Source organism: Aedes albopictus, chromosome 2 (assembly GCF_035046485.1).
Source record: "Aedes albopictus strain Foshan chromosome 2, AalbF5, whole genome shotgun sequence".
Lineage (NCBI taxonomy): Eukaryota > Metazoa > Arthropoda > Insecta > Diptera > Culicidae > Aedes > Aedes albopictus.
The window spans coordinates 316,644,669-316,670,355 of record NC_085137.1 but is presented as its reverse complement, the minus strand read 5'-3'; the positions used below and the strand labels follow the sequence as shown (position 1 = coordinate 316,670,355).

The 25,687-nt window shown below is 40.6% G+C and overlaps 2 protein-coding genes across 2 annotated transcripts in view; both read right to left on the bottom strand.

Annotated features, from left to right (window-relative positions):
* Positions 1–19,325, bottom strand: part of LOC109412524 (ubiquitin-conjugating enzyme E2 variant 1) — a 35,989-nt gene extending 16,664 nt beyond the window's left edge. Inside the window, exons 1-2 of the mRNA XM_019686147.3 lie at positions 19,167–19,325; positions 18,533–18,688 (exon numbers count right to left, since the gene is read on the bottom strand). Of these exons, the coding sequence (XP_019541692.1) occupies positions 18,533–18,554 (22 nt within the window). The 5' untranslated portion in view covers positions 18,555–18,688; positions 19,167–19,325. The remainder of the gene's footprint in view (positions 1–18,532; positions 18,689–19,166) is intronic.
* Positions 19,326–21,209: 1,884 nt separating this feature from the next.
* LOC109412526 (protein arginine N-methyltransferase 7) lies at positions 21,210–23,883 on the bottom strand. Its single transcript, XM_019686149.3, has 2 exons — positions 22,129–23,883; positions 21,210–21,904 (listed from the first exon to the last, which is right to left on the bottom strand). The coding sequence occupies exons 1-2, from the start codon at positions 23,773–23,775 to the stop codon at positions 21,488–21,490; spliced, it is 2,064 nt and encodes a 687-aa protein (XP_019541694.3). The 5' UTR covers positions 23,776–23,883; the 3' UTR covers positions 21,210–21,487.
* Between the last annotated feature and the right edge of the window lie 1,804 nt (positions 23,884–25,687).

Sequence of the window (25,687 nt, the reverse complement as noted above, 5' to 3'; positions counted from 1 at the left end):
GAAAAGTTTATGCCAGGTGATCTCGTTGGTCACCTGAGCATTTCACAGTACTTTCAAAGCAGGCCCGTAATGAAAATGATTAAAGACTGGATGAGACCTGTGGAGAACCATGATGTTCCCTACAAGTTGCGCGAAATATCCCGCGCAGTTGGGGAAGTCGGAGTCCCACAGTTCGTCAGGGTCAATCAAATTCTATACAGATGGTTCAAAAGTTACTGGATCAGGAATCTACGGCCATAAACATTTCAGTGGCGATGGGACACTATCCTACGGTGTTTGTAGCAGAGAGTCTTGCTATTTTGAAATGCGCAAACATTTACCTCGCTCCAGTCGACTTTCTGGATTCCATTTAGGTCTCCAGTTAGCCTAGTGGTTAAGGCTATGGATCGCCAATCCGGAGACGGCGGGTTTGATTCCCGTTCCGGTCGGGAAAATTTTTTCGACTCCCTGGACATAGTGTATCATTGTGCTTGCCTCACAAGGTACAAAATTCATGCAATGGCAGGTAAAGAAAGCCCTCCAATTAATAACTGTGGAAGTGCTCAAAGAAGGTTGTCCCCCATTTCCCGGAAAACCATTTCCCGGAAAACCGTTTCCCGGAAAGACGATTCCCGGAAATCCATTTCCCGGAATGGACCATTTCCCGGAAATCCTTTTCCCGGAATGTACCATTTCCCGGAATGCACCATTTCCCGGAATGCACCATTTCCCGAAAAAAAAATATATTCAAAATTAATTTTCCGTTTGTGTTCTGTAAATAATGGCAGTGAATTATAATTGTATAATGTTTGACAGTGTTGATATTCAAAGGACCGTAATTTTTACAATTATTGTAATTCTCACAAATAGTAAATTTCTCCTTATTTCAAAGGCTATTTATTAATTTGAGTTTTTTTGTTAAAATAGTTGCCGACATCAAACCACCGACGAAATCAAACTGCTAAGTTTTCATCACATATTTTCCTTTCTTTCAAGCAAAGGCTGTTCCTTCTAGTTAAATTGATAAAATAGTTGTTGACATTAAGCTGCAGACAATTTCATAGGATATATGTATTGATTGTATACTATTTCACCGAAAACCATTTCGCGGAATTTTTTCTTGGCAGAGTAACATTTACCGGAATGAACCATTTCGCCGAATGCCATTTTGCAGAATGACTTTTCGCGGAATGTACTCTTTCGCGGAATACCATTTCGCGGAATACTATTTTGCGGAATTTAATATTTTACAAACGGTAGAAGAATCAATAGTGTAGTTTCCGCATGGCTTTGTCAGCCAAAGCAAAATCAAGAAATTAACATTTGACAATAAAAAATGACAAATTATTTTCTCTGCTTAACTTTAACTCTGCCTAACATTAGCTCTCCGATTATACTAATTGATTGACTTCCTGAATAAAAATTTGCCATGTTTGATTCGGAATCTGTTCTCAAGAATTTCGAACGTAAGGCCAAAGGCCATTGGGCGTAATAATCAATAAGCAATCGTTGTCACATAAATTGTAATTTTAAGCGCTTATATTGGTAACTCCATCAGAAATTCTTCCTTCTTTCAAATAAGGCTGTTCTTTCCAGAAAAATTATAGTTTGGCAACCGAATTGATAAATGTTCCATCATTTGTCTTCTTCATCAAAGGCTGTATATGTGTTGTTAAGGTTGCGGCGATGAAATTCGACATTCTATAGAAGATTTCACCTTCTTTTGATAATAGGCTGTTCTTTCAAGTTACACTATTGAAAATTTTGGCCCGCGACCAAACTGCTAATCAAATGAACATTTTTCCTTCTATTAAGAATGGGCTGTTTTTAGAGTAACACTATTAGTGTGTTTTTGGTGCCCAGGCTGCTGACCCTACTTTCAGAAATGTATCCTTCTCTAAATCGAGGTTTTTTTTCGAGTTGCACAGTTATGTTGTTTATTAGTGGTCCATTGCTAACTCCGTAGGAGGTTTGTCCTTCTTTTTTAATGTACTCTCTATGCTATTAATCAGATATCAGATATCAGCCCTTTTTCTCAACAAAGGCTGTTCTTTGATAAATATTATGCGTTATGCTGATTTTAGAATAACAACTGCTGAATTAATATTATCGAAGAATTTTACTTCTTTTATACATAAGCTGTTCTTTCGAAGTATACCCTTACAAAAATTTAATTGTTGATATGAAACATTCCATATTTCATTTGCTGTTTTGAGTTTTGAAACTTAGATCTTATCATGATGTGGTCTCTCGATCAGTTAAATTTTTGTATCATACAGTCGAACCTCCATGAGTCGATGTTCCTTGACTCGATATCGACTCATGGAGGTAAATTTTTGCATACTGAAAAATAATTTCTGGGTTACTATGATGGTCCCTTCAAAAAGCTTCCCAAAGGATTTTTGTTCCACTACTCGATATTTCCTTGAGTCGATGGTCCCTTCGATATCAACTTATGGAGGGTTTTCTGTATTAACGATTTTCCACAAAACGGTACATTCCGCCAAATGACTTTCGGTAAAACGGTGCATTCCGCGAAATGGTTCATTCCACCAAATGTCATTCTGCGAAATATTACACCGCCATAATGTCATTCCGCGAAATGGTTTTCGGCGAAATGTTATACAATCGATATTTTCCCTTCTTTTAAACCTCAGCTGTTCTTCCGAGCTATCTTTCAAAATAGTTATCGGCATTGACCTGTCCATGTCTTGTCCATATTGCCCCTTGTTTTAAACATAGGCTATTCTTTCTAGTTACACTATTAGAATTGTTGTTGGCATTAAGCTAGCAATATTTCCATATGATGTATTCCCTTCCTTTGCGCATATGCCGTTCTTTCGTGTTTATAGAGATCAAACTGCTAACTATTTCATCGAATATTTTCCCTTCTTTTAAACATAGGCTGTTCTTTAAAGTTATATTGCTATAATAGTTATTTGAAACAAACTTTAATTTTCAAAGAAGAGGAACGCAATACTTTTGACGAATTCTTAGGCTGTCAACAAGGAGTCTTTGATATTCGTAAGATCGAAAAACTGTAAAAGAGACAATGGCAATTTTCTTGTCCCTCCGATTAGCTGTGGAGGCATACCGTAATTCAGTAACAAATTTTGAAAACGACGTATAATCAATGGTGTTGCATTGATTATACGTCGTTTTCAAAATTTGTTACTGAATTAAGAGCTTTCAATATTCATAATACTCGTCATAAAAAAACCAATACAAATTGAGAGTAGTACATAATTTTATTATTTTTATGCAAAGAAATCTTTACAAAAGAATGAAAGTAATAGAAATGTTGTTTTTTGATATTGAATATGTTTTCCGGGAAATGGTCATTCCGGGAAATGGTTTTCCGGGAAATGGTACATTCCGGGAAATGTCTTTCCGGGAAACGGGTTTCCGGGAAATGGTTTTCCGGGAAACGACGTACAATCCTCAAAGAACACTAAGTTGGAGAGAGGCAGGCCAAGTTCCAGTGAGAACGTAGAGCCATACAGAAGAAGAAGAGGAAGTTAGGTCCAATTTCAGCGCAATTTCAGCACAATTTCAGCGCGGTTTGGTGCAACTAAAATTTAGGTCCCGTAACGTGGGTAGATCATCTTATAATGGTGCGTTACGGCGTAAGATTTACCATAACAAATTTTGATCTTGTAATTTTTTAGCTTTGTTAATTTAAATGCAGGAAAATTCCAAGATCACAATTTGTTCTACTTTCTTTTTTTTTTTGTATTGTATTTTTATTGTTAATGAACCATTTGTTTCAGGAGGATTCAGGTAATTTTTGTCTGTCTAGAGACATTTATTTCCGAAAATTATGTAACTGTTGTGAGCCTATCACCATTGAACACTAGTTTCTATTTCAGATGTACAAGCGAGCAACCCTGCAGTCGGGGCGACGAAACATCCTTCTTATTTTTTGAAGGGCCAAGCTCGCTGAATCATTCGGTGGCGGGTAGACCACGTTGTCCGCGTCGTTTTTCTTCGAGCCGAGTGTCGGTAATGTCGTGGGTGTAAATGGGTGTGTGTGTTTTGCCTTTCTCGTACACTAAGTGTACTGGAAAGGCTATATGTTCACTCCAAAAACGACTTTTTGTTAGAAGGCCCGGAGGGTCAAGTCACATATACCAATCAACTCAGCTCGACGAATTGAGGTGATGTCTGTGTGTGTGTATGTGTGTGTGTGTGTATGTGTGTATGTGTACAAAAAAAACTCACATCACTTTTTGGCAGTAAACCTCAACCGATTTTAATGACCGACGGTTCATTCGACGCGGAATCTGGTCCCATTGTTTCCTATTTAAAATGGGTCGGATCGGTCCAGCCGTTCCGGAGTTATGGCCATTTACGTGTTCCGGACCAGCATCCTTGGAAGAGGCCATACATAAAAATGTAACAAACACATACATGCGACACATCAAACTGCGGCATTTTGGATAACCTGATGAACAAATAGCAAGAAAACAGTCTCAGACCATACCGGTTGTGTTCCGGAACCGGTTCCGGATGTCCCGCCGGAAGTGGCCAAATATAAAAGTGAACCAAATCCATGCATGCGACACATCAAATTGCGGCATTTTGGATAACCTGATGGACAGTTAGCAAGAAAACAGTCTCAGACCATATCTGAACCGGTTGTGTTCCGGAACCGGTTCCGGATGTCCAGCCGGAAGTGGCCAAATAAAAAAGTGAACCAAATTCATGCATGCGACACATCAAACTGCGGCATTTTCGTTAACCTGATGAGCAGTTAGCAAGAAAAGTCTCAGACCATATCTGAACCGGTTGTGTTCTGGAACCGGTTCCGGGTGTCCCGTCGGAAGTGGCCAAACATAAAAGTGAACCAAATCCATGCATGCGACACATCAAATTGCGGCAATTTCGATAACCTGATGAGCAGCTAGCAAGAAAACAGTCTCAGACCAAATCTGCACCGGTAGTGCTTTGGAACCGGTTCCGGGTGTTCTGCCGGAAGCGGCCGTATATAAAAGTTGACAAAACTTTTAAATACGGCACATCAAATCACGGCTTTTTCGACAACTTGGTGACCGGTTATTGAGGAAGTAGGCTAAGACCACATTATGGACTGTCAGTAGTGCTGAAACTAGTTCCAGGTTTCCCTCCGAAAACGGCTAAATATAAAATTGGACCAAACCCATAGCTTTTTTGATAACCTAATGAACTTTAGCAAGCAAATAGGCTCAGACTATTTAAGAGACTATCGGTAGTGTTCCGCAACCTGTTCCGGGCCGGAAGTGACACCAAACCCATGCATGCGATAGACGCAAGCCATATCAGTGTGTTACGGAACCGATTACGGGTGTCCCACCAGAAATGGTCAAATGTAAAAGAGAACCAATACATGCGACATATTAATGACTTATTCAATAACAAGATAAACGGTTAATCAACAAATAATCTCAGACCGTATTTGGGAGAACCGGTAGTGTTCCAGATCTGGTGACAAGACGAGTAACGCGTCGGAAGTGGTAAAATATAGAAGGGAACTAAACCATAGCGGCGTTTTTGATAATCTGATGAACGGTCAACAAGAAAATAGTCTCAGGCCACATGTAGAGTATGTAATAATACAGTAGACGTTCGATAACTGCAACATGTTTACGTTTCACTTAGCGAACGAAAATTCGATAACTGCAACGCCTGACAGTGTCAACAAGCCATTAATTGACGTAAAATGAACGAAAAATTCATTCGACTGTTCATTAGGGCTAACATGGCGCACCATTTTGACGTTTGGCGGTGCGATAACTGCAAATTTGTTGCACTTACCGGACTTGCAGTTAAAAAGCATTGCAGTTAAACCATTTGCACCGACCGAACGTCTACTGTATTCCGGAATCGGTTGCGGGTGTTCCATCGGAAGTGATTTAATAGAAGTGAACCAAAATCACGCATGCGATACATAAAATCGCGGCTTTTTCAAAAATTTGCCGAACGGTTAGCAAGAAAATAGCCTCAGAACACATTAAATTTCGGCTTTTCAGGTAACCCGATGAACAGTTGACAAAAACATAGTCTCAGACCATATTTGAGACAACCGGAATTGGTTGCAGGTGTCCCGCCGGAAGTGGTCAAACGCAAAATTTAACAAAACCCATGCAACCTGCACATCGAATAGCGGAATTATAAAGGTGAACAAAATAAATGTCAAAGCAATAAATCAAATTGTGGCTTTTTTGATAGCATGTAAACGTTGAGTAAGATTATAAGATTATATATGCAAGAGAACAAAATCGTGACCAAAGTGATCTCTTCAAATCACATCATTTCAGATTCCTGCGGTGTAAATGTATAGTAGGATGGATCAACGTTTTATGGGAAAATATAATTTAATCGCATCAACACCTTATACAGTTTTTCAATCTCCAATGCTGCAATCTCCTTATGCTTCTAAAATTACTGCTCACAATTTGGATGCGACTGGTTGAGCCCTCACTTTTGTTATTGCGATTGAAATTTGAATGGCAATGAAACCAAGAATTTGAATGCATTTTTCTCGAAGGAAGGTCAAATTTTACATGAATCATGTTACCAATGATAATAAAATATAGCCTAAAGTGTGCTGAACATCATCTGAACATCAACGATCTTCGGCGGTGTGCAGGAGAACGGTGTGTGGCGGAGAAGGATGAACCACGAGCTCGCTGCACTTTACGGCGAACCCAGCATCCAGAAGGTGGCCAAAGCCGGAAGGATACGTTGGGCAGGGCATGTTGCAAGAATGCCGGACAACAACCCTGCAAAGCTGGTGTTTGCAACTGATCCGGTAGGCACAAGAAGGCGTGGAGCGCAGAGAGCACGATGGGCGGACCAGGTGGAGCGTGACTTGGCGAGCATCGGGCGCGATCGAGGATGGAGAGCGGCAGCCACGAACCGAGTATTGTGGCGTACTATTGTTGATTATGTCTTGTCTTAATGATGTTGAACAAATAAATGTATGTATGTGCTGAAATAAATATTGGCGAAGATCACAAAGTGATCTGTGATTGTAAATAAAGTTAACCTTCTTCATGCATTAGCTGTCGCTCACCCCGCTATCGTAGTAGATGGAGTGAGGTCATAATGACCCCAATACACGACTAGGGTTAAGGTGGTCAAGCAGTCAACTGAGAGGTCTGATATTTTTCAGCTCTGTTTTGCTGTTGAACATTACATCGGAATATATATCATCAATAAGTTTCGAAAATCGATGATGGCTTTGTTAAAATTGTTGCTTTTCTAAATGAAGCGTTTTCAGGATTCAGGAACATTTTGGCTAACGTTCATGAGTACATATTCGACGAGAAAGGCACTATCACCACTAGGTGGATTAATCTGGGTTTTTTTTAGAAAAATAGAGGATTGAAAATACTTGCAAGTCAGCAATTATCTTGCAAGCATCATGTCATCGAGGCAGCTGTCAGAACGACAGAACGATTTCCGGAAGAACAAAGTTGGTCGGAAAAAACAGCGAGTCGTCGAAGGAGGATCGCACCGAGATCGCCGACGGTGCAGACTAAAAACCGGAGTGCAAAATTAGTGCGCGAAATATTGAAGTGGTGCCGTTTATAATTGCACGATCGACCATCGATTGGCACAGCAACCAACATAGTGCGCGGCCGGCGGGAACTAGAAACTGTAGTTCGGTCATTGTCAGGTTAGGGTCGCCCGGCGTAGGAGCACCAGCACCGTCCGCAGAACTGGTTCCGAGAATCCAGTGGGAACAAGCGCGAAATCGCAGAAGCGATCCACAGTCACGATTCGGTAGTGCGTTCGTTGGAAAGAGACACGTGTCCTTAGTTGACTTGACCAGATCCAACGGGGACGATTGAAGCTATCCCTCGTGGTGGTCACATAACCGTATTCGTCACAGGAATCCAGTCCAATAACACCTGGTGCATCGCAACAGCTATCCGGGAACCGCGATCTGGCCAATTCAACAGCGGTCATTTGTGACGGTGCCGTTTGGGAATCCAATACCACATCCGAGACAAGAGAGCCTTCACGAAGAAGGCTCTTTTGTTTAATTTGCAGCGTCGTATCATCAGAGCATCCCGCTGGAGCTCTTCGGAGAGGATCGCTTCCCTTCGGCTGGAAACTTGCAGGAAAGTTCCGCATTGACGTGATCGGACATTCATTCCGGAGTTTGGTGGCTCGGCTGGCTCCATTCAGAGTCGCCGTCGGAGAACCCTACGTGACAGAACGTGAAGCAATCCACAGTGCGAGGTCGGCCGGACGCCGTCGGTGACCAACGTCAGCACGACCGAACACCGTTGGGAACGCATTCCAGAGTATGGAGCGGGCATGCAGATGGCTGCACTGAACGTTCTACAGTGCACGATGGGGCGAAGCAACACGGTCAGCCCATGCCAGCCGCAGGTAGAAGCAATGATCGTGAGTACTCACTGAAGATTTGGGGTGTGATTGCAAGAAGAAATTCCTTAGATAGCTAGCTAGGCCACATTAGGAGAAAGGATAAGAAGATGATGTAAAAGCACGAATAAAATGTTTGCACCTAAATGTTATTTCGTTGGCGTTTCATGTTAGTTAGCCGGACCGACCAATGCCCTTTTGATCTGGTAGTGGTCGTTTCACAACATTATTTTGAATTGATATTGCAAGAAAAAATTATTAAGCATTAGGCATTCGAAATATATTAGGGTTTACTCACAAAACTATCAGATATAAACATAATTAAAGAGAAAATTAAATCACGAAAGCACATGAAATGTTGAGACCAAATTGAATACACAAGATACTACTAATTATTTCATATTTGAATTGATTTTTCTAGAGTATTTGTTGAAAATTAACCGAATAGTGGAAAGCCCAGACAACAATTCACAGTCTGCTGACTCCAAAAAGATTCTAAGATTCGTCACAAAACACAAATGTTTGCATTATGATTCACAACGACTCTCAAAACCCTCCCAGACTCAACCGACTGGAACTGTTTTCTGGGTATAGAAACTACTAAGCCCTAGCAGGTTCCTCCTGTTTATCGAGCATTTCTGATAAATCAGCTATACCTACTCCATCTGTAGCAGCCGGTTCGCATTGAACCGTTGGAGGCGCATTAAAGTGTTAAAGGTGATATTTTCATTACAAGAATAACAATTAATTTCCTACACTTTAATACCGTCAAACCCTATGATCTTGGCTAGGGGGCACTTTCTCACCATACTAAAATTCAGCTCATTACTACAAATCTAGTACTTCACCGATCTGTCCTATTGTCCTATCGGTCCTACCTAGATAAGCCATGCCATTTTCTCAAGCGTAGCCTAGAAATGTCAACCTAGTCATACACAAGTAACGTTGTTCAGTTAATAAAAAGTAGAAATCCTCTACATAGAGATAAGCGGAAGTTACATATGTCGATTCGGCAACGCTGTTCATTTTGTTTACATCAGCTGACAACACTTGCTGCAAAGCTAGATGTTCAAACTTTGTGCGTGACTTCGTAGTGGTTCAAGTTGTTTTGTTTACATTTTCTAATTATGGTAGATTTTTTTTTTCAAAATTTTGAAAAAAATAGCGGAGCAATCGATGAAATCTGAAATTTATTGCAAAGTGTTAAGCTAAACATATCGGCAGAAATGAAGCAAGAAGCAGCAATGAAAGTTTTTTCGAGAAGTGCAGCAACAAAAGTTTCGTCATAAGCTTGAGCTTTTGAAAGCAGAATTAATTAAATTCTATCTTTTTACTAAACTTACATATACCGTCAATTTCTCGATATTAAAAATAAATAATTTTAATTTATTTAGTTCGGATTGCAATACCGTTCAATCGACGCCTTCTTACGAACGATCAGCCTGTTCATTTGGCTCACACTTTGACAGTTCTTTCTGCACGATTGGCTAACAATGGCCGCCTCCGCAGATCTCTATAATGTAGGATTACTAATAAAAAGCAGTCAGTTTTTGTCCAAAATGTCACGTCGAACGCATTGACGTCAACAATGCGTTTAAGTGTTCGCACATTAGCTTCGAATCTATCAACACAATTAGGTGCTGCAAATCTCATTCTCACTATTAATTCGTCGGTTGATTTTAATTGCTTCATTCAAAGAAAATATGACCAACATAGTCAAAATTTGAAAAAGCGACTATGACAATAATAAATTACTAATCAAAATCAACCGAGAAACGTGGGAAAGAAAGCCCAAACAACATTTTGAAGTCAGCTGGCTGTAAAAGGTTCCAAAAACTGTCACAAATCCTATAATACCTGTATTAGGATTTGCAACGATCATCAAAACCTTCTCAAATCCAACCGACTTGGAACTATTGCTTGGGAATAGACTCTACTGAGCCCCGACGGTTCCTCCGTGTTTATCGAGCATGTCTGATGCATATGATCAGCCATACTCCATCGGTAGCAGCCAATTCGTGATGAACCGTTGGAGGCGCATTAAAATGTTAAACAGGTGATATCAAGCATAACTTTTCAATCCGACGTAACTCGAGAATGTAAACAAATCCGGGTTTACTGCTGCATGCATGATTCATAAAGCAAATTGAAGAATCCACATCACTGTTTGATGATTTATTGCTTAATTTGTTTAACTAAGCAAATTTTTCGAAACGACGTATCTAACTATTTTGATGTTTACAACTTTACTGATAGATACACCGTTTTGATATATGCAGGGCTGTTACAAAACTATCGATTTAGAAACCGCAAAACCCGCGCCAAGCATTTTGAAATCCGCGCCGAGGTCATCAAATCCGCGCCAGTACAAAAACATATGATTTTGATGTCTCAAGCTCATAAAAAGCCTGAATTTTTCAATTTTTCGGACATGTTTTTTGTTGCACTCTAGATGAAGATCATTTCTAATATTAAAACCGATTTTAACTATTATTAATTCATGCAACTTCCACATCAACCAAGAAATGTTGCAACAGGTAAGTTTTTTAAATTGGAATAAAACGTTTTGAATAAATAGTTCTTTGATTGCTGGCCGATCAGTCTGACTACTATTTCACGAGAATGGGATTTCCTGTTCCCTGAAACAGTTCCAAAAAGGATAATTCATGGCTAATTTTTTGAAATAATTAAAACCAAAATTATTGTAGAAATCCTGCTATAAAATCTGTAGTAAGTCTCAAAAGATCGTTCGAGAGAACTGCAAGAACATTTTCAATTTTTTTGTGACGATACAAATTGAGTAATTGATTTAAGCGTAATCCATTGATTAAATGAATCGCCAATTCCAATAGGAATAAAATCTAAGGAAACATTTCATAAAAAATGTCAGGCAAACGTTCTCACCTTTGAGCAAAAGGTATGTAGAGAAGTATTATTTTTTAGTAATTTAAGATAAGAGTTTCTTCCCATACCACACCCTTGGAAATTCAGTAAAGATTTCAGCAAGAATGTCCTGCATAGGATTCCAAAAGCTTCATGTTTTCATGTAAAAAAATCCTCCACATTTCTACCAAGAAATCTTTTATTAACTGTGCTTGCTACTCCCCTCTGAACGAATGCTCCGATTGGAAATCAAAGATAAATTTTACCATGACAACAGAAGTTTATTTTTAGGATAATTCTACTAGAGTTTTTAACAAAAATCGATTCGACAACAAATCTACAAGCAACACAGTCTACAACAACAAAACCAATGATTTTCTATACGAGATTTCCAGTGACGTCTTTTTGCAAATCCCTCTTTCTCTCTCTCTCTCTCTTCTTGGCGTAACGTCCTCATTGGGACAATGCCTGCTTCTCAGCTTAGTGTTCTATGAGCACTTCCACAGTTATTAACTGAGAGCTTCCTCTGCCAATGACCATTTTGCATGCGTATATCGTGTGGCAGGCACAAAGATACTCTATGCCCAAGGAAGTCAAGGAAATTTCCTTTACGAAAAGATCCTGGACCGACCGGGAATCGAACCCGTCACCCTCAGCATGGTCATGCTGAATACCCGTGCGTTTACCACCTCGGCTATATGGGCCGCTTTTGCAAATCCCATAAAAAACAAATTTCAGAATTACCAAGAAACTCTAGGAATTTTTGCAGAAATCTTGCCATGATTCAGTGTTTTTCGAACCTCAGACATTACTAAATAAGTTAAGTTCAAAACATTCTATCCAAAAATTTAGCCGGGTTAAGACAGAAATGACTTCAAGAGGTTGACTACGAAATTCAGAAGAGGAATTTCTCTGTTTCCAAAAATGAGCGTTTAGTGCAGTGCAACTTATCTAGCACTCCAAGCTAGCGACTATTAACATTATTTTTACTCAATCACAAAATTAATAACTCCAATTTGGAAACGTTCTTCATTTATTCTGATTGTGTTGAGCTACATGTCTACATATTTAATATAACTGCATTTGAAAACCATTTCCGCAAAAACCGCGCCGAAATTAGCAAAAACGCGCCAAATCCGCGCGAAACGCAAAAACCGCGAAAAACGCAAAATCCGCGCCATCTGTAACAGCCCTGTATATGAGAAAACCAAACGACGTATCTAGCCAAAATCAAAAGTAACAGATACACCAAGGCCCATATAGCCGAGGCGGTAAACGCACGGGTATTCAGCATGACCATGCTGAGGGTGACGGGTTCGATTCCCGGTCGGTCCAGGATCTTTTCGTAAAGGAAATTTCCTTGACTTCCTTTGGGCATAGAGTATCTTCGTGCCTGCCACACGATATACGCATGCAAAATGGTCATTGGCAGACGAAGCTCTCAGTTAATAACTGTGCTCATAGTGCTCATAGAACACTAAGCTGAGAAGCAGGCTTTGTCCCAATGAGGACGCTACGCCAAGAAGAGAGAGAGAGAGATACACCAAACTGGCACCATACAAAAGCGACGTATATGGCATGACGTATCTCTAACCAACCCGGTGTATGTGTATTTTTGTCAAAATTCATTGTAAAAATGATATGGAATGAGTAGGTTTTGTTTCTTACCTAGTGAGTGCTATACTGCCCCTCTTGGCATGTCAGTCCCATGTTGTTTCTAATGCAAATCATATTTTTGTCTCTCACGAGCCCATTTAAAATAAATTTGATATTTTTCTCGCCTCATTTCACAGCTCAATGTGCCACGAAAAGTTTATGCATCACATGAATACACTTTTTTGAAAACAATTGGAGTTATAGTGCAAAACGTAGGCACTTTAAAAAACAACATGGGACTGACATGCGAAGAGGGGCAGTATATCCCTGGTGATGTTAAGCACGAAAAAACTTATGAAACGTCTTTTTATAAAAAAACTATTTTAGTGAAATGGTCGTCAACATTGACCATGAATTTACTCAGATCAGTGAAAAAGTTAGATACGTCGATTTGAAAAATTATGCTTGATATGTTTCACTAAAGAACACTACATTACAATAATCAAAATGAAACTCCTTCACTTTAATACCGTCAACCCCTGCAAACTTGTCCTGGGAAAATTACCTGACAAAATGTTCACAACTCGTGGAGCGGACCTGGTGTGATGGTTAGAACACTTGACTATCACGCCAATGTGAGTGCTTCCTTCGGAAGGGAAGTAAAGCGTGGGTCCCGAGATGAACTAGCTATCTATCTATCTATTCTTGGCATAACGTCCTCACTGGAACAAAGCCTGCTTCTCAGCTTAGTGTTATATGAGCACTTCCACAGTTATTAACTGAGAGCTTCCTCTGCCAATGACCATTTTGCATGTGTAAATCGTGTGGCAGGCACGAAGATATTCTATGCCCAAGGAAGTCAAGGAAATTTCCTTTACGAAAAGATCCTGGACCGACCGGGAATCGAACCCGTCACCCTCAGCATGGTCATGCTGAATACCCGTGCGTTTACCGCCTCGGCTATATGGGCCCTCATTGAACTAGCCTAGGGCTAAAAATCTCGTTAATACAGATAAAAAAAATGTTCACATCAAATTCTTCGAAATAATATTATGTCTTGGAAACCAAATGTCCAATCGAAATGAAATTCAGGAGCGTTTTACTTAAATATTGTAGCTTTCATTTGATGCTAAGAGAACGCAAATCGGTTGTTTTCCATTTTTATTTTTATTTTGCAGCATTTGGTGGGGCAATGAGAGCGCGTCAGTCCAAAGCCGATAATAAGGAGGGGTAATGGCTAAATAGTCTTTGCTGACCACATAAACGCCATGGGATAGGAAAAGGGTATTTTGGTGTGGGATTAGGGTGTAGATACAGACTTGACAATATCACTGTTATTCAGATGCAAAATAATTTTAAGGCTCAATAGTGAATCGCATACCTTCCAAAACCAAAAAAAAACAAAAATCCACAAAATGCCAAGCAAGTCATAGAAAGAAAAAGCGCCCGATTGTTTATTTTGTCAATTATAACAAACGGAAACTTGGTGGGGCTGGCTCACCGACACTTCCGGTCCGCATTAGTGCTTTATGCATCATTGTGGCCAGGTGTTGCTCTAGTTTTTCCAACTGTATTGTAAAGCATGAGCGATGATCCTTGGCATTCTTGTGTAAATTGGGGTAGGTACTCGAATTGTTGATCGATCACCGATTATTGCTGGCAGATGCAGTGGAAAGTTTGTCTTAATACGTATCAATCGTCTCTGACAAACGAGAAAAACTGACTTCACTGATTACCTGTCTCTGAGCCAAATTTGGTGTAGAGTCTTCAGTCTCCGATTAATCGCTTCATGTTTGATGGAGGTTTTTAATCCAATGGGTTACATAGCCGCTATCCGAATGAAGAGAGTAATGTTCCGCGTAATATATCACAAATCGAAAGAGGTACGGTACATTACGTGGAGCGGATATACTGAATTGGGTACCAGACCAAGTCCCTGCTGGGTGGCACTAAATAGGTGAGCCATAGACAATAGAATCGTCAATGTCGTAGGGCATAGTATGTGACTATTGTCGAAATAACACTATTTTTGGTCATTGTCCAACTAAGCGCATAACTATGTTACGGTCAAGATTAGGATGAAATCATTGGTAAAATATAATAACACTTTTTAGTTTGTGTAGTTAGTTGAACTAGTGTTAACTTTTTATTGGGACATTTTCTGTAGGTTTATTCTGGATTATTTTATAACAGTAAACAACATTATTCCTTCTTGATAAAAGATGTATGGACATAGAATTGCCAAACTATACATCTGATCAGATATTTTTCCGGTATTAAATTTGGGGTAGAGAGTTAAACACCTACGGAAAATAGTTTTTCAATGTCAGACAAACATCACATGAACACAGCTACCAATGTACCAAACCTTCTCTACTGTCTTCTCGTTTCGCCGCTTCCTATCCTCAATTGAACTTATCTGACACTAGTTAGGACTGTCTGTTGGAGATCCGGGTTTCTAATTCTGTGTGGGACTTGTTAAAACGGGATGCCTGATATGTACTGCGGACAAATGGGCTGGAAGTACTGAGCAATCACAATTACTGTCGTACTAATCATATTAAATGCATGCTTTTCTACTTACATCCCGAACGTCGCCAACCGGCAAAGAGGACAAGACGAAAAAAAAACGCGAGATGGCCCTAACAAAAACTAGAAAGGCGATGAAAATGGTCACCGATGCAACGATATGGAAACAAAATAGATGAGAAAATATCGACCAAATCATAATCTATGAACATATCGCTAATGTTCTTTATCACTTAACCTCTCTACTATCTCTTCATTTTCTACCTCTTCCCATACTATTCCCACTTCTTCCTGACAGTTGTCGGCCTGGGTGTGGACTGAGCAATTACAATTACAATTACAATTATAACAAACGGAAACTTCTACCCTCTCCGACTCGCCTGTCACCCCGGAAAAAATGTCCCTTAAGTTCTGGAATAGTAGTTTACGCAACAAGGTGCAGAATGACGATTTTTACAGCACGAGTCGTACATTTATCCAACGAGGCTTGCCGAGTTGGATAATTACGACGAGTGCTGTAAAAAATCGAGTTCTGCACCGAGTTGCGTACAACGTTTTTTGCAAGTACATAAATTACCGCTTGAGGAAAGTTTCAAACAAAACTTTTTCATCAAACTGCATACTGATGCTCATAGACATGTTCAAGAAAATCTGATCATAGCAGGTTATATTGTGCAGTTGTCACAATTTTTCAAAACTGCATCCAGAAAGCATCAAGTTGATCAAAACTGAAAACAGTGCTGTACTGCCCCTCTTGGCATGTCAGTCCCATGTTGTTTCTAATGCAAATCATATTTTTGTCTCTCACGAGCCCATTTAAAATAAATTTGATATTTTTCTCGCCTCATTTCACAGCTCAATGTGCCACGAAAAGTTTATGCATCACATGAATACACTTTTTTGAAAACAATTGGAGTTATAGTGCAAAACGTAGGCACTTTAAAAAACAACATGGGACTGACATGCGAAGAGGGGCAGTGTAATGGTTCATTACGCAACGCAAATCAGTGCTGTAATGAACCATTACAGCACTGGTAATTTGGTGTGGGAAAGTAGGCGTTTTCCTGTCAGATATGCTTGAGGAAAAACAGCCTATTACGATGAGAAATTGCAAAAAATATATTATCCCCAATTAAGCCTTTAATCGAATTGTCCGCGTGGTCTTGTTGTACCCCGACTAGGTAAGAACCAGTCATTGCCATCCATATTAAATGCTAGACATGACCCCATGGATAGCATTTGCATATGTAAAAGCTTTGCTGATGTGACTTTCCTATTAGGCAATTCTCTCATCTCATGTTTGTCTTCAAAACCTTGTCAAGCTTAGAAAATTGAAGTTAATAAACAATTGGGTTTTTAAATTAAGAAAAATGTATCGATTTTTTTATTTTATACGAAAGAGCACATTTTTCTGAGACACTATGATTTTTTTCAGATTTTTTGAACTTTATATTGGTACCTAAAATCAATTTCAAAGAGATTTTTTGAAATCACCTTTTGACAGCTAGGTAACTGATTGACAGCTCCACCCAGTACAAAATGCGACGAGGGGTGATTAGACAAATCGCTCCCATACAAACTTCGCATTGATTTTTAAATAGGTTCCCGTGCACCAAAATTCATGAAAATTTGGATTTCGGCTCAGTTTTGCATGCAGATTCAGAATATGGAATTATCTCAACACCGCTAAAGAAGCCAATTCATTACAAGGTTCGAATTCCCATAGAATGAGATCATTCATTCGCACTACAACACCATAGGAGATAATATCACATTGGCTGATTACAGTACAAATGCGAAAAATCTCCCTTTTCCCCCTATCCGCAACCCGGGGACGCGCCCTGTTGGATTTCGAAAGCCTCGGAGAATATTACAAACCTTCAATGGCATTCCCATACACTAACCCACATTGCCCATTCAGGGGTCTAACTGGGCACATTACCTTCCCTCAGTTTGTAATATTCTCACCAACTTGGAATTATATTTTCCCGGCACATAAATGACTTCGACAAATGATAAATATACTATGCAGCATCATGATCAGTATAACTGTCTCAGATGACTTGAAGATCTAATTTTTACAGAATTGTTTGCCATCGATTATACATTCAGCTATTCCAATCATTACTGCAAAGCACATCGGCCACTTGCCTGAAATCAAAGCTCCCTGGAAGATATCCCAGCCCAGGGCTAAGAGATCGCAAATCGGCTGTTAGACGGATAAAAGATTCATTATGATACACTTTGTTAAACAACTCTCAAAAAGTTAAGTTGTATTGATGATAATGATGATGATGATTGTGTACCCACCATCAGCGCAAGGATTACTATAGCTGCAGAATCATACCGGAACGGAATGATCTACCTGATGGTTTGTTGTAGCAGGGTAAGCTAAGCCAAAAAGTTAAGTTGTATTATTCCCAAACACTCTTCGAAAAATATCTTGATAACAAAATGTAATTCTCTGCAGATACGTATATGTCGAATTACTAGAATGCATCAGGAAGATTCTATTTGCAAAAGCTTATAAGCCTTTTTAAAGACTCAACCAAGATGTATCTATCTCATGACATCAAAACATCGCTGGTCGTACCAGGTCATGTTCAACTATAGATGCCGACATCAATACCAATTTTCCGAAGAAATCGGTTAAATTGAACATTCGCCAATACTTCCATTCTGGATGAGTTCTAACAGCTCTAAAATAACTTTTTCAAATGTTATTAATGAATACATTTTGAATCAAAACAAACCTGGTAGCACCAGGACTATAGTATTTGAAGTATTTTGTTCAACACCTTATTGTCACCGCAAAGGTCACTAACGAAACACAAGGAAAATACGAAGAAAAAAATCGAATTCTTTGCGCATCATGCGGTGTGGCAGTCCTACGTTGTTAATACACACTACGACCGCGACGCATCACCAGGCACAAGAATGAAGAAGCAGCACAAGGAAACACACCGATAGGCGGAGCGCGGCGGACGCCCCACACTAAAGCCGATAGATGATTATATTAGTGGTCATTTCTGTCATTTTTTTCGTTTCGTTTTTTTTTTTCATCCTGGATTTCTACCTGTTTCCTTGTGCTTTCGATCGATTCGGGAAACACCATCCGGTTAAAATTAAGGAAAAATTTTCCTTATTTAATATTTTGATTACCACTTACCCACACCGGTTGTGGAGGCCATTGTGAGCTGCTGCCGGGTTCCTGTTTTGTTGTCTCCGGGTGTTCCGACGAAGGGAAAGGCGCTCCTGCTGCAGGCGGGGAGCTGATCGAGCCGAATTTCACGTTCTCCGCTTCTGCTAATCCGCAGCGATACCTCTATCGGTGACGTTTATTGTTGGAAACCAGGCAAACAGGAGAAGGAAAAGACAAAACTTCAATTCGACGAAAACGTCAAAAGCAACATGTGAAAAAGGCTAGAAGCGTTGACGGCAATCGCGAATCGATATCGTAGGGGATAGTTTTTTTTTTCACGTGTCCAATTACAGCGAAACCTAAAATTCCATACAAAACACGAGCCTTCCCATCGCGATCGCATCCACTTTGTGGCTTTTCTACCGTTTTACGTCACCACCAACCAACCGCCTCGCACCGGATTGACCACTTTTGCTGAATCGAGGGAGCTTTGCACCCCACTGTTCCCTTTTCACACTCCACACACGCACGCACCACAGCCACCAAATTAATCGGATCTTTCCGGACCCATTTTACGCTACAAATCCTGTTATTCCGGCAACATGCCAACCACTACCGATTCGGAATCGTTTCCCGCTGCCACCGAACCCACAAAACTTACAATTTACGCGTATTTTAGTCGCGCGGATGGCCTGACACTTTCCTCCCTTTCGTGACTAAACTTTTTTCAGTCTTGCGTTTTTGTGACTCTTCTTCTTCGCTACGGCGCGGTGCTGCTGGCTGTCTTTTCGAACGGACGACGACGACGGCGGGACAACGTCGATGAAAATGCGACGAAAATCGACGAACGTAACTTCAAAATCATGCGGCAAGCAAATTTACAAGCTCGAATAAATTTCAAGCATCGTACAGGGTGGCACTCAGGATTTAAGGGATTTTAACAATGGTCCACTGCACGAATATTATATTAATTATTAATATTGTCTATCCGGTTGGAATCAAGACCGACATTCAATCAAAAATTGCCATTTTCTTGGTCCACAAGTGTCGCAACTGTTTCGCATCTAGTGCGCTGTGTTGCTGACAACAACGGGAAGGATGCGCACTACTTTTGGCATGATTAAAAAACGTCGCGAGTTGGGTCGCGTCGCGACTTGATTGTGCGAAGTCCGGTTTGGTGGCGGCCCGACAATATTTCTAGATTGAGTTTAAATAAGGGCGAAAGTAACATGAGAGAGTTCTCTTCATCGACTCTCTCTTCTGCAAATTAAAGTGACAAAATGCAAGTGTTGTTGAACTTTTTGGTCATTAATCGCTAGGTTGCGATGCAATCTAGCGTCTAAGTGTAAAAAAGTTCGATTGAATTTGCATCTTGTCACTTTAATTTGTAGAAGAGAGAGTCGATGAAGAGAACTCTCTCATGTTACTTTCGCCCTTATTTAAACTCAATCTAGATATTATAATTTGTATTCTACAGGTTACTTGAGTAGCCGTTACAAAGTAGCCGTTTTCATATAAAAATCAACTTGATTGTCAAACAATGAATGTCGCTGAATATTGCGCGCAAACCCCAAAATTTTATTCCCACCTTTGGGTTTCCGCGCCGAAGACCCAGCGCCAGATTCGGCGACAAAGAGAGCTGACAGCATTCGCCGAGCAGTTGGCAATCCTGATATTTGACGGCGGTCGCCCGTTAGTCATGGGAGTGGATTGTTGTCACGCAAATAGAGCTTTTCGCTGAAAATGCATGTGTATTGAGGTCTTGTTGCCAGATTTTCTGCTGTGTTAGTGTGAAATTCAGTGATTTCCTGTATCGCGTAAGCCTTCGCTGGAAGGAAACGTCATGTTGCTCAGCGAAGCAAGGAAAATTTTCAGTGATAAAAGCAATAGCTAGTGGCAACGAGGAATAACGCATACAATAAAAATGTTTAAAAACATTTCTAAGTTACTCTTTTTATAAAATGGCTACTTTGGAGGCCATACTGAAGTGACCGGTAGAATACAAGTAGCCGGTAAATCCACAATAATATTAGATTGAGTTTAAATAGGGGCGAAAGTAACATGATTGATTTCTCTTCATCGACGCTCTCTTCTTCAAATTAAAGTGAGTAAGGTGGAAAAGTTGCACGAATCACTGTGTTGTGCAATATCGTCAACAGAAGGCGCTAGTGTGAAACGTCAAACGCATAGAAAAACGATGCGCATGCCTCTGGTTGTGAAAGCCACAACTATGAAAATTTGAAATGATCGTTAAAAGCGTGGTCGATGGAAATTTCGCAAGTGTTACGTCTGTTTGTCTGTGCCCACGCCTTTATAGGTGTGCCTACATGGCCCTGTAGGGTGGTACATGGTGTAGGGCCCATATAGCCGAGGCGGTAAACGCACGGGTATTCAGCATGACCATGCTGAGGGTGACGGGTTCGATTCCCGGTCGGTCCAGGATCTTTTCGTAAAGGAAATTTCCTTGACTTCCTTGGGCATAGAGTATCTTCGTGCCTGCCACACGATATACACATGCAAAATGGTCATTGGCAGAGGAAGCGCTCAGTTAATAACTGTGGAAGTGCTCATAGAACACTAAGCTGAGAAGCAGGCTTTGTCCCAGTGAGGACGTTACGCCAAGAAGAAGAGAAGAAGACATGGCCCTTATATCTAAAGGATGAAGTAAAGGATAGAAATTTTCGGAATGAAAAACTCCTAGAAGTGTATTTGTGACCAACCTGTTGGCTCTATATTATTTTTATATCAACGAATATTTACATAGGGTGACGATGGGTATTATCGGCAGGTTTGTTCTCTTCGTCATGAGGGGTTTTTGTCAGCCAAATTGCCTGAAACTTGGCCATATAATTCAGCTTAGTTGGGAAGGGTTTGAGACCAATTCTGAGTTCAATAGGTTTCAAAAAAAAACCCAAAGACGAAGAGAACAAATCGGCCGAGAATAGGTAATTTCCCCTACAATGAATGACAGATACAATAAACCTAATCGAATCTGAAAAAGCACATCTTAAGCTGAGCGTTATACTTGGCAGTCCAGTTGAGGGACGTCGCGGTCTTGTCGAGTGGCTTCCTCAGCAGATGGACTCCTTGTCTCCAGTTCGTGTTCCACCGGACTGGAATGTTCGCTATTTCATCGATGGCCGATAGTGGACCCGTGCTGATGGTATTCTTTGGGCTGGCATTATTGACCATGTGCCACTCTGCCCACAGGGCGACGCCGTTACATTCTTCGATCACATGATTCCGAGTCAAAGTGATTTGGCCTTGTTCCAGTTGATTTTGGGACCCACCCTCCGTTACATTGATAGTAATTAACATGCATTGAGGTCCCAAGGGGAAGCATGGGTACTCCCACAGCGGCTGAGCCTCTACAGGGGAATCAGCTACCTTGGAATGTTCCTGAAATGATGGAGTTTCTTTTTAATTATAATATACTTTTACATATCGACCCAGTATGGAACTCATTTCAAAAGGGTCTGTTCAAGGCATTACTCTACATTACGTTTATGTACTTTACATTTTTTTGATAAATATTCCCTATTTCTTGTCCGTTGGTCTGGCATGAAACTACGAACACCTGGATAATTATTATTTTCTATTATATAAATAAAATAAAAACTTACCTCAATCATTTCATCCATCAAGCTCAGATCGAAACCTTCACAAGTGCCCAAGGGAGCGCTAATTTTCTGCAGATCCAGAAACTCGACCGGAACACCATATATGCTGAAGCTTTGCGGAATAACAGTTACCTCGTGCTTAAGGCGTGTTTTCACCCAGTCCAACTCCTCGACGAATTGATTGGCATTGTCCCAGGGCAAAATTGCGGATCGGAAGAATGGTTCCCCGAATATGTGGGATAGTTCGGAAGTTTCTTCCGGCGTTAGTTCGTCTAAGCTGGATCGAATTTCTACGGCTTCTATCTTATTATATACGACAAACCGCTCCATGCATTGTCTGGAAATCTGATTCGGTTCCACGAGGATGACTTTCTTTGCACCCAAGGCTGCTAAAGACAGTCCCAGAAGGGATCCTTCTCCGAGCACTAGAACAACGGAATTCCGGTCCAGTAATTCCTCCATATAGTTCAGTATTCGCTTATTCCGTGGACCATCGTTCAGTTGTCCTATCCGAGAGCGCGAATAAGCTATGTGAATCCCGCAGGAACAGTGCCCAGTGTGCAATTCGGAATTGTTCAAACCGAACCACCACGAAAATTCGTCGTGATAAGCATCCAATGCCACTTCTTGACCTTTGGCGAGAGGGGTTTTCGAGTGAGGTAGAAAATAGATGGCTTGCATCCAATGGTCTCGCCAGGGTATTAAATTCGATTCCGGAAAAGGCTGTTTCCGTGTTTGAGATTTCAGTTCCTCGAAATCTGGATGAGCCCAAAAAGGAGCGCAGGACAGCAGAACGGTTCCTTCAAGGTCCATTCGCAGATCCCACCACATGAAAACTGCCTGCGGTATACCTGAATTTCCGATATTAACCAGGTTTCTGGAGTGTCGTTTGAATTCGAGATTTTCCCTTCGTGACCAATCGAACTCGAACACCGGAACCGGTTCCGACAATGCGTTAAAGCACCCCACTGGCAGTTGACTAAGCTGTACATCGAAAACGGCCGATGACCCTCGACAGTTGACAATTTCTTCTGGAATTCGCAGTAGCACATCCCCATCCGAATTACTCACGAGTTTCGGCGTCTGCCAGCTCATGGCCAACGGACACTCCACTATCTGTGCATAAACGGTGGCTTTATCCGGAATCACACGGCAACCTTCCTCCAGCAGATGTTCTAACGCATGCCTGTACGTAGCAATAGCTCCTTCCCCGATCAGCTCCGTATCGAATAGTTCCGTCACGAGGACGTTCGCTTTCCGCTCCATATCTCTTCCAGGCCCCACCTCCATCTCGGTGGATTTCTTCTTCACTAGTCGGATCCTCTCGCCCATCCCGTTGGCAGCGATCACCCTCTCGGCACAGTCGGCCATCGGGCGGAATGCCTCACACGCCGTCACACTATCCGCTCCGGCACGAACGGCCATCATCGACAGCAGACCGCTCCCCGTTCCAATGTCCAGTACATGCACTTCCTTACCCTCGCCGTGCAACCGGTCCACCGTTAATTGCAGGGCACGATCGTACTTTTGGTTGCGTTCCCAATCGTGGCACATATCGGCGAAGGCACTGCGGGCGATTTCCTGCTGCAGGTCGAAGTCCTCATCCTGGTCTCCTTCCAAACTGGCGTAATCATCCGGGTCGGGGTACATCGTGGGCACAGAATAAAATATAAAATCTGCGGTTCTGATTCCGTCGATTGGAACGCGAGAAGCATGAGCACGCTTGTTTTGATTACAACTCGCGATTTTTTGTTTAATGTTTATAAATATGAATCCACTGTCAGCGATGTTCACTTCCTGTTGCTAGCAAATCTCGTGTTGAGTTTCATACGGGCGTAACTTCAGTACCATTAAATTCAAGCATAACTTTTCAATCCGACGTAACTCGAGAATGTAAACAAATCCGGGTTAACTGCTGCATGCATGGTTCATAAAGCAAATTGAACAATCCACATCACTGTTCGATGATTTCTAGATTGAGTTTAAATAAGGGCGAAAGTAACATGAGAGAGTTCTCTTCATCGACTCTCTCTTCTTCAAATTAAAGTGACAAGATGCAAGTATGGTTGAACTTTTTGGTCATAAATCGCTAGGTTGCGATGAAATCTAGCGTTTAAGTGTAAAAAAGTTCGATTGAATTTGCATCTTGTCACTTTAATTTGCAGAAGAGAGAGTCGATGAAGAGAACTCTCTCATGTTACTTTCGCCCTTATTTAAACTCAATCTAGATTTATTGCTTAATTTGTTTAACTAAGCATATTATTCGAAACGACGTATCTAACTATTTTGATGTTTACAACTTTACTGATAGATACACCGTTTTGATATATGAGAAAACCAAACGACGTATCTAGCCAAAATCAAAAGTAACAGATACACCAAACTGGCACCATACAAAAGCGACGTATCTTGCATGACGTATCTCGAACCAACCCGGTGTATGTGTATTTTTGCCAAAATTCATTGTGAAAATGATATGGAATGAGTAGGTTTTGTTTCTTACCTAGTGCGTGCTATATCCCTGGTGATGTTAAGCACGAAAAAACTTATGAAAAGTCTTTTTATAAAAAACTATTTTAGTGAAATGGTCGTCAACATTGACCATGAATTTACTCAGATCAGTGAAAAAGTTAGATACGTCGATTTGAAAAATTATGCTTGAATTGGGTTCTTTAGGGGTATCCGGATAATCGGATTCAGCGCCCAAAAAATAGTCAAAATCCAAAATTTCATAATTTTTGGAGTCCGGGAACTATATGTATTTTTGAAATGCATTTAAAGCTCGTATGGGGAAAATTTTTTGTTCGTGTCGAACTGTCACTTTATTATCGATTGAACTGTCATTCTATCCACGAAAATTAAAACTGTGTTCGTTCGTTGCAAACCCGCTCGTTGCAACGCCTTTCAGTTGCAAGTCCGCTAATTGCAAAATTTGACAAGTTTTTGCAATTGGGTTCTTTAGGGGTATCTGGATTATTTCATAATCGAATTCTTCGCCCAAATTTTAGTCGAAATCCAAAATTCCATAATTTTTGAACTCCGGGAACTATTTTTAAAATGCATTTAAAGTTTGTATGGAGAAAATTTTTTGTTCGGGTCGAACTGTCATTTTATCGATTTAACTGTCATTCTACCCACGAAATTTGAAATTGTTTTGTTAATTTAACCATCAAAACGAACGTATTGGAATCCAATAAAATCACTTTCTACTCAGAAAAATGAGCTCTTTCGATTAGGCTATAGAAAATAGCAATATTTTATTCACTAAACAACCCAAATAAAAAGTAATCAAAGTGTCAAATGTGTGCTGTCAGTCATGCTGTCAGTGCATTTCGATGAACAGCGAATGGCTTTTGCTCGTTGCAATGTAAACATGTTGCAACGAGCGAACGGCCGCTGTAAAATCACGTTATAAGCAAGGTTGCGACCATTCATTTGCAAAGATTTACATTCATTTGCTATTATCTCAGTTCAGAAGCATGCTATCGAAAAACAATGTAAGGATGAATTTAACCTTGTAGTTTTATCCTAAAGTTTGCCGAATATCATAAGGGTCGCACAC

What these genes read in the sequence shown, in the direction of transcription:
- LOC109412526 (XM_019686149.3), bottom strand. Translation starts at nt 23,775, where the DNA reads ATGTACCCCGACCCGGATGATTACGCCAGTTTGGAAGGAGACCAGGAT. An exon ending in TGATGGATGAAATGATTGAG is followed by an intron (nt 21,905 to 22,128) that starts GTAAGTTTTTAT and finishes CCATCATTTCAG; the next exon opens with GAACATTCCAAGGTAGCTGA.